The sequence below is a fragment of the Drosophila miranda genome, chromosome XL (assembly GCF_003369915.1).
Source record: "Drosophila miranda strain MSH22 chromosome XL, D.miranda_PacBio2.1, whole genome shotgun sequence".
NCBI classification, from domain to species: Eukaryota; Metazoa; Arthropoda; class Insecta; order Diptera; family Drosophilidae; genus Drosophila; species Drosophila miranda.
The window spans coordinates 2,868,723-2,878,736 of record NC_046673.1 but is presented as its reverse complement, the minus strand read 5'-3'; the positions used below and the strand labels follow the sequence as shown (position 1 = coordinate 2,878,736).

At 37.9% G+C, this 10,014-nt stretch overlaps 1 protein-coding gene across 1 annotated transcript; it reads left to right on the top strand.

Moving 5' to 3' along the window:
* The first annotated feature begins 2,811 nt into the window (after nucleotides 1-2,811).
* Nucleotides 2,812-3,482, top strand: LOC117189583 (cellular nucleic acid-binding protein homolog). The gene is made up of 2 exons (XM_033394722.1): nucleotides 2,812-3,151; nucleotides 3,229-3,482. The coding sequence occupies exons 1-2, from the start codon at nucleotides 2,903-2,905 to the stop codon at nucleotides 3,235-3,237; spliced, it is 258 nt and encodes an 85-aa protein (XP_033250613.1). The 5' UTR covers nucleotides 2,812-2,902; the 3' UTR covers nucleotides 3,238-3,482.
* Nucleotides 3,483-10,014: the final 6,532 nt, after the last annotated feature.

The following is a 10,014-nucleotide window of genomic DNA, read 5'->3' as shown; positions in this document are numbered from 1 at the left end:
TCAACAATATCAAGTGAATTTTCATAAACAAATTAATTGATTTATTCATTTGGTGATCCCCGACTTCTTGGACTTTCCTGCAGAAAGGGAACAGAAGCCTGAGTACCTAAAAACTCGGCTAGAGAGGCTATCGAATGTCTGGGATATGTTTTCAAGGCTCAGAATTTGAGCATAAATTTTTCGCCAATTACTACTTTAAACAATTAAGAGATTTGGTCATGAAATACAAAGGCGAATTAACCAAACAATTATCTTCAATCGAAATGGAGATAAACGCAGCATCGATAACTTCTTTGGAGGATGAGCATGAAATAGGGCGAATGATTCGAGAACAAATGGTTCTGCTTGAAAGTCTACTGCGCATAATGAACAAAGTGACGCAAGAGACGCGGAAAGAGTTTTAACCAATAATCATAAAATATTGGGATGAGATAGGAACAATCCACATTCAAATTCACAAAAAATGAACAGACCCTGTGGAAATAGGCTATAACAATAAAAATTACATAGCAGCTGAAGACGCAGTGTTATCAGTCCAAATATTGACTGAAACCGACTCTGTTCAGCAAATCATCGCTGCTCCTTATGTGAATAGCGCATTAGCACTGCCAAAAGTTGCCATTCCGAAATTTGATGTAGATTACCTTAAGGGGCAACAATTCCATGACATTTTTAAGAAACTGATTCATGAGTCATCAGTACCTGTCATACAAAAGATGTGGTATTTGAAAACCAATGTAGCGGGAGAAACAGAAAATTTAATACCTTTCGTTAACAAAAGGAAATTACATTACGGCATGGAATATGTTACAAGATCGTTTTAGTAATAAAAGGGCGCTAAGTAATGCATCGATTCAAAGACTATTGGATCAACCTAGCACAACAAATGATGCTAAATCAATTAAATTGTTGTATGATAATGTAAAAGCAGCATTAAACAGTTCCTTGAGCAAAGATTCCTAACTCTCGAAGCTATTGGATGTGCGCATCAGCAGGAGCAGAAAGTCAATATTACTGTTATTTCTGCAAGAAACCGAAGCATGCCATCTAAAAATGCACCCAGTTTTTAAAGAAAGCTGCTGCAGACAGATTGAATTGAGTTCAAAAGAACCAGCTATGCGTTAAGTGTTTCAAATGTGACCACGCTGCAAGAAATTTTCAAAGAAAAGATTGTTTTAAATGCAGCAAAGGACATGACACATTTAGAAAGCAAGCTGGAAGCCAAAACTGCAGCATCGGCAAACAGTGTAAAAGACAATTATGTACTATTAGCCACTGCTCAGGTATTCATAAAAAGCAATAACGGACAAATTGGTAAATTTAGAGCTTTGCTGGATTCAGGCTCGCAAGTAAATGTGATTTCGGAAGGAGCATTGAACATATTAAATCTGAAGGTACCCAAATCAGAGCTTCAGATAAATGAAATAGGCAGACGAACACAACCATCAAAGGCGACAGTAAATGTTATGCAAATCTCCAAGTTTTGGAAATTGGAAATATCAGCAATATTTTGCTCAAAATATTCAAATTGCATGTGACAAGAAACTCATTGTCGGACTCCCATTTTCGGAAGATGCTTCATTCCTAGGGGAGAGCCGTGATTTGGCAAAACGTCGACTCCCACAAACAACATTTGTCAATAGTATCATTAGATTTCAATAAAGCCTTTGACAAAATTTGACTACGCAACTCCAAGAATGGAATATCGGCCCAAAAATACTTAACTATTGTTAGGTTGTTTTAGTATTATAATCTACAATTGTATTTACCATTAACGTTGTACGAAATATCGTAAGTATCGATATGAATTATCATCCGATAGTTCTAGTTCTGCGAACTAGAACTATGAGAGAACGAGAGATCGGAGCTGGGGTTCAATGAGCACTTTTGGCGGTATCGACAAGACGAGGAGGTTGAAAAGAATTAAGTAAAAATAAAATCATAAAAAGCACGAAACATCCGTGGACCTTTTGCGCCAATAACTTCAGAAGTGGGATCGTAGCCCTTTAAAGTATCTGCCTACATAAGTATTTGTCTACTGGCATCTCCGACAACGAGTATTTTCCACATTTTATAAATGGCCGAGGAAACCATGGCAAACATTGACAAAGAAAAAATTGTAGAGTGGTTGCTGGAGAAGGAGATCATTTTTCCAGCCAGCGCAACACTAAGGCAACTTCGTAAGCTTGCCATAAGTGGTGGAATGGACGAAGTTTCTGAAAGTCCGGTGAATAAATCGGATATTGAATCGGATGGAAAAGTGTCTGAAAATGAGCAGATCGACGATATGAAAGAAGAAGAATTACTTGACGCCGCAATAAGGGTGGCTGAGAAAAAGAAGAAACTGGCTGCCTTAATGGTAATGGACAACTATATGACCGATGACATCCGAATGGTCAAGCAACTTATTGCCCCTTTTTCTGCCAGTGAAAATGATGAAGCCTCTGAATGGGTCTTGAATTTTGAACGGATTTGCGGAGGCGTGAACGAAAGCAGCAATTTTAAGCTTCGTTGTGTGCGCATGTTGATGAAGGCTGGAACAGAGGCGGACTTGTTCATGCGTGTCGACAAATCAAAGACTTACGACGAGTTTAAGGAACACTTCCTAAAAACTTTTGGCCGCAGCAATTCAACTGCCGACGTGGTACTTCTGTTGAAGGAAACCTTTTTCAACCCGGAGAAAAACTCCGTAATGGGATATATTCTTCGCATGGAAGAAATTGCTATGCGTGCCGACATCGAAGAGAAATTGACAAGGCAGTTCATCATTGATGGTTTTCGTGATCGATCTTCCAGTATCGCCTCATTGTATTCAGCGTCGACCATCGGAAAACTTAAGGAGCTAGCTCGACAATACGAGGCTTTGAGGAAGAGTACCCAGACGAATTTTAAGCGCACTGGGATGACCGCTTCCGGAAATGACCGGAGCCAGGTGCGCTGCTATAATTGTTCAGCACATGGCCATTATGCTTCATCGTGTCCCGCACCTAAGCGGGAGAAGGGATCGTGTGTCCAGTGTGGATCCATGCAGCACCAGGTGAAGGATTGCCAACAGAAGCCTATGCCAACCCAGCGATCCGTGGGTACAGCCAGCAACCCGCCAATGGACGACAGAGAGGAGAACAATATTTTTGTTCCTATTGTTAATCAGGTAGGGGTATATTTTTACACTGATATAAAACGCAGGTATCAAATTAAATTTCTTTCTGGCATGTTGGACACCGGTAGCGCTATTAATTTGATGCAGCGCTCGGCGATACCTTATGAAAATTTTGATGGTTTACTAAGACCGACAGAGTATTTTGGAGTTAACGGTTCGAGAATAAGCATTTTTGGAAAAATAATTGTCAATTTAGTTTTTCATAACATTGAAAAAGAACTTATATTTTTCGTTGTACCAAACAACTATATTTCGTGTAATGTCCTTCTGGGGCGCAGTTTCCTTGAAAATTATGGAATAAAATTAATTTTTGAAAATGAAATTGAAAATGTAAAGCGAGTTACGCAAAGCAATATGGTCTCAATTGAAAATAGAGTATTAGTAAACAGTGACTTAGATGAAAATAGAGTATTAGTGAACAGTGACTTAGATAAAAATAGATTATTAGTGAACATTGAGAGTGACCAAATTGAAAATGTAGTATTGACAAATAGAGATAGTGAGATGATGTTATCAGATATCAATAATAATGGATTATTAAAGGATGAAAATTATGAGAATAAGATAAGTGACCAATTGAATTGTAATAACATTGACCTTTTATTGAAAGATAACGAGCAAAAGCATATGGCAAGTGAATCATTAGAAAGAACCGACATAGATATACCGTATATATATAGTATTGAAATAACAAAAGAAGAGGACAGCTATAATATCGACCCAAAGCGAACTGATAAAGAACGTAGTAAATTCATGGAATTGATAAAACTTAACTATTCAGACTTAACTAACATTCCAGCAATTCAACATAACTACGAAATGAATCTCAAACTTAAATCAGAAGAACCTGTACGCACTGTTCCGAGAAGACTTTCATATCAGGAGAAAAAAGAAGTAGATACCCAAATAGATAAACTATTGAAAAAAGGCTTCATAAGAGAAAGTAAATCGCCTTACAGCTCTGCAATAGTATTAGTTAAGAAAAAATCAGGGGAAAAAAGAATGTGTGTAGATTACAAACAGCTTTATGGACGATATCGCTATAGGTTCCAAGTCGTTGAACGAACATCTTATAACAGTAGGTAGAGTTTTAAGAATTCTCGCAGAATATCGACTAGAAATTAAGGTTAGTAAATGTCAATTTGGTTATGAAAGTATTGAGTTCTTGGGATATACCCTTTCTGGTAGGGGAATAAGTCCAAACTGTGACCACACAGCAACCATTAAGCATCTGCCATTGCCAAAAGATCGCCATGAAATGCAAAAGGTTTTGGGATTATTCTCTTATTTTAGGCGTTTCATCCCTGCTTACTCAAAAATAGCAAAACCATTACAAGAACTTACAAAACCTGGAACTAAGTTTGAGCTTCAAGACAAATGCATACAAATTTTTGAATATCTTCGAGAAAAACTGATTTCGTCACCAGTATTAGCTCTGTATAATCCAAATCGAGAAACAGAATTGCATTGTGATGCAAGTAGTGAAGGCTTTGGTGGAATTTTGTTGCAGAAACAAGATGACAATAAGTTTCACCCAACAGCATATTTTTCACAGAGAGCGACAAAACTAGAGGCAAGATACGAAAGTTTCAATCTGGAAACGTTAGCTGTGATCTATTCATTGAGGAAATTTCGAATTTATTTAGAAGGGATTCCGTTTAGAATTGTAACAGATTGTAACTCAGTAGTTTTATGTTTAGGAAAGGGACGTCATCATTCAAATATCGCCAGATGGGCCATAGAGCTAGCAAATTATAATTACACTTTAAAACATCGTAGTGGAAAATATATGTCCCATGTGGACACCTTAAGTAGATATCCTTCAGCGCTTAATCAAGATTTTGAATATGAACCAATACTGACAATTAATGAAAGTGATAACAAAGACCGAATAGTTTCCGTGATTGAGTGCGACGACATTAATCTTCAGCTTCAGATAACACAAAACAGGGACAACCATATAGGAAAATTAAAAGAACAATTGGAGCATGGACCTGTTAAGAAATTTTCATTGAGCGACGGAATTGCTTATAAAATAGGTGAGAACGACGTTGAGCTGTTTTATGTCCCAGCTGAAATGGAAACGCAAATAATCAAAACTTATGTCACTTAGGAACCGAAAAATGTATGAAAGAAATCTTAAGACATTATTGGTTCCCGAATATGAGATCTAAAATCGATTTGTTTATAGGAAATTGTTTAAATTGTATCATGTTTTCAGTCCCCACACATGCGAATAATCGAACACTTCACAATATTCCTAAGCGACCAATCCCATTCGACACCTTACACGTAGACCATTTTGGACCACTTCCCGCTGTTATATCAAAGAAGAAGCATGTATTAGTTATCATTGACGCCTTTACGAAATTTGTAAAATTGTTTTCTGTAAATACGACAAGCACTAAAGAAGTCAACACATGTTTTTCAAAGTATTTTCAATTTTATAGTCGTCCACGTAGAATTATCAGCGATAGAGGAACGTGTTTTACATCATTAGAATTTAGTAAATTTTTGCTAGAAAATAATATAGAACACGTGAAAGTGGCAACTGCTTCACCCCAAGCGAATGGTCAGGTAGAACGGGTTAACAGAACTATGAAAGCTATGCTCGCCAAAATAACTGAGCCAATAAATCACGAAGATTGGAACAAACTTTTAATAAAGGCTGAATATGCAATTAATAACTCAGTCCATTCGACCACGAAAGAATTGCCTTCAGTGTTGTTATTCGGAGTCCAACAGAGGGGTTGTAATATTGACGCGTTAACAGAATACTTAGATGATAAACAAGACCGAACTCAAAGCAATTTAGAATCAGTACGTAAGAAATCTTTGGATAAAATCGAGCATTGTCAGCAGAAGAGTGAAGAGTATTTTGAAAGGAATCACAAAAATCATATTGAGTTCTTGGAAGGCGATTTCGTTGTAATGAGAAACATTGACACCACAATAGGTACAAATAAAAAATTTGTTCCGAAGTACAGGGGTCCGTACATCATCAAAAAGGTATTGCCGAACGACAGATATGTGTTAAATGACATTGAAAACTGCCAAATAAGTCAAATCGCGTATGAGGGCATTATAGAGGCATGCCGATTAAGGAAATGGGCAGATTGGCGTAATCAGTGTGAAAGTGACTCCTACTTAAATAGTTAACAATTTATATATATACACATTAAATTAAAATTACTCTTAATTACATATTTACGATCGAGGGCGATCTAATTGTCAGGATGGCCGAGCTGTTAGGTTGTTTTAGTATTATAATCTACAATTGTATTTACCATTAACGTTGTACGAAATATCGTAAGTATCGATATGAATTATCATCCGATAGTTCTAGTTCTGCGAACTAGAACTATGAGAGAACGAGAGATCGGAGCTGGGGTTCAATGAGCACTTTTGGCGGTATCGACAAGACGAGGAGGTTGAAAAGAATTAAGTAAAAATAAAATCATAAAAAGCACGAAACATCCGTGGACCTTTTGCGTAAATACTATATTAATAATCTTTTGAGCAAGAGAAAAATCAAATGTCGCATCGCAAACAACCTATCGAGCACTTTTCCTCTGCATAACGGAATCCCCCAGGGATCACCGATATCAGTTATTATATTCTTAATAGCATACAAAAAACTAGCAAACCTCATTTCTATCCAACGAAATCTCACATTCACAGCCTATGCAGATGATTTTCATATTATGGTCAAATTAAAAAAAAACCAAACCCAAGAAAATTCAAATCTCGACGATCTTTTCCAAAATATCGACGAATGGTGTTCGTTTTCAGGCTCAACCTTACCATTTGATAAATGCAAGCACTTACATATATTTATGCCGTAAACATAACTGTAAATGCACAATAACAACGAGAAACCTAAACATACCAAGTGTAGGCCACTTAAAAATATTAAGACTCACTTTCGATTCAAAATATAGATGGACTAGACACATAGAAGACTTAGCCAACTGTCTCTCAAACAAAATTAATATAATAAAATGTCTCTCCAGTAACAAGTTCAATTTCAATACCCATACACTAATATCAATCACAAAAGCAATAATAGTTGCTAAAATTGACTACGGACTAGTATTTTACGGCAATTCCCAATAACTTGGCTTAAAAAAATTCAAACCATCCTAGACTGTGCAGTAAGGATAGCTTTGGGAGCATTTAGGACAACCCTGATTCCAAATCTTTTAATGGAAGCTAACATAAATACAGTTGCAGATCGACGTGACTTTCTACAAGCCAAACTAATAAAAAACCTTAATTTTCCAAAAAACCCACCACTTCACAAAATCTCAAAGTCCCTCCAAAACAGAATCCACTTTAACAACAAAGTACCTTCAGCAATAACTTACTCTACCTTAATCTACTTACCAACAACACTTTCTTCCTATCCAAAACCAATTTAATGATCAAACCGTTCTGTTTACGGATGGATCAAAAACCACAAGTACCACATCATTTGCAATCACAACGGAAAAAAACACCTTTAAAGTGGGCTTACTACAAAATTTTTCATCAATTTACTCTGCTGAATCATAGCTATATTCGAGGCAATACAAATTGTTAAATCTATGCGCGGGAAATATATGATATGTTCAGACTCTATCTTCTCTTCAAGCCATAGGCAACCCCGTAACCTTAAACTATTATGAATCTAAAATAAGATCTCTTCTAATGCAACTACATCCAAAAATAATACTACTCTGGATCCCAGGTCATAAAAACATAGAAGGAAATGAACAAGCAGACCAAAAAGCGAAATCACCTTGCATACACACACAATAACAATATAGAAGACATTAATAAACACCTCAAGACAAAAATGCTTAAAGACAAACTTATAAAACTAGAACAAACATCGAACTAATATAATAAGCATAATGTAACATAATAACAACATAGCCGAAGTCATAGTAACCAGTGCTCCTTACTGCTCCTTCAGTTTCATGGGATGCATTGTTAAAATACACAAAGGTAGAATTAGAACTTGTTAGTGATCCTGACATTTATAATTTTTTAAAAACTGCTGTTCGTTGCCTCGAACCCTTGTTCACCCAATGTACTCAACGGATTGCAACAGCAAATAACAAATATTTAAATAATAAATTTGGGCCTACCGAACCCATAAATTTCCTTTCATATATTGACGCCAACAACTTATACGGATGGGCTATGAGTCAACCCCTTCCATTTTCTAATTTTAAATTTCTAAGTAACGATGAAATTTTATCTTTCAACGTTCTTAGCATATCGGCATCTAGTGATGTTGGATATATTTTTGAAGAAGATATGCGATATCCTGATGATATTCATAATAAGCATAATAGTTTACCTTTTTGCCCCGAAAATAAGATTCCACCAGGAGGAAAGCAGACAAAACTAATAGCTGACTTAACTGATAAAAAGAACTATATAATCCATTTGAAGCAGCTACAGTTATGTATAGAGCAGGGTATGATTTTAGAAAAAATATCTCGAGTTTTATCAATTAATCAGTCCTGTTGGCTGAAACGTTGTATTGACCTCAATACATCTCTTAGAAAATTAGCTAGCAATGACTTTGAGATAAACTTTTACAAATTAATGGTTAATGCCGTTTACGGCAAAACAATGGAGAATGTTGAAGAACGTCGTGAGGTTGCATTAGTTAAACATTATGATTTCGGGGTCAGGGATACATGCCACCACCCTTTAAGAGGCGCAGGGTTACGTTGACCTGTTAACGCGCAGAGATGCTTTGGACTTCTAACAGGCAGGGGCAATGTCTGACTAACAGGCCTTGTCAAATTCCTTTTCCGGTTAAAATCTTGCCAAGACCAGTTATGCGCGTGCAAACGATTTTTGTGAAAAGTGCCATCCGCGGAAAATTCCGTTGTGGAACAATTCGACACCGTATGAAAAAGACTTACCGTTCGTTCGATCGCTATATTTTGGGTGAGTGCGATTAAAAAAGTCCGCAGAACGGGTTTTTCATCTGATTTTCTGCAGCTTACGCACCCGCTGATTCCCTTGCTTGTACAAGTGGAGTGGCGGGCCACGGGAGTCTCGCAGGAGATCCCGCTCGGAGGAAAGACGCAATAGCTTCTGAGACCGGACGGTCTTTCGTTTATCGCGTGGGGCAGCGGCCCCACGCACCCCATCTTCCAGTCGCCGGCTAAGTAAGCCGCAGAGCGCAGCCAGCCGGGGGCTGGAGTAAGAAACCGCCTTTCCGCTTGGGATCCGTCGCCTACAAGGAGCACCCTAGGCCGGGTTAACCAGTAGCGCGCGCCAAGGCACATGAAGAGGAAGCAGGAGTGCATCAGGGATGCTGCAGTGCTAAAGCCACCTGCGGCCATCGTTTTCTTGGTTGCCCGAGCGCAGACCATGCTGCAGTGCTAAAGCCACCTGCAGCCATCGTTTTCTTGGTTGCCCGAGCGCAGACCATGCTGCAGTGCTAAAGTCACCTGCGGCCATCGTTTTCTTGGTTGCCAGATCTTCAGCCAAACAGAGGCAGAATTTTCCGCCTTCGGCTGTCCCATTCACCCAGACTCCGTCCAGGATTCCTCTTCCGGCAGCTTCAGGGAGCACAGTTTATCGCATCGTAGGGTTCAGCGGATGCTAGCCTCGCCTTTTACCATCATAATGATTAAAGTACCGTCCATTGAGACCGAATAAGTTTAAAAATCTCATAAAATTTGTGTATTCATGAAGAATAATTATCGATCCAACCTCATTAACGTTCAAGTTCCCTCTGGGATTTCAGGAAATGTTAATCAGGGTTCGCAGTTATAAGTATTGTTAAAACAACACTAGTTTAATTCATTTTTCACATTCGTTAAACTCGTAGCGTGTTTAATCGA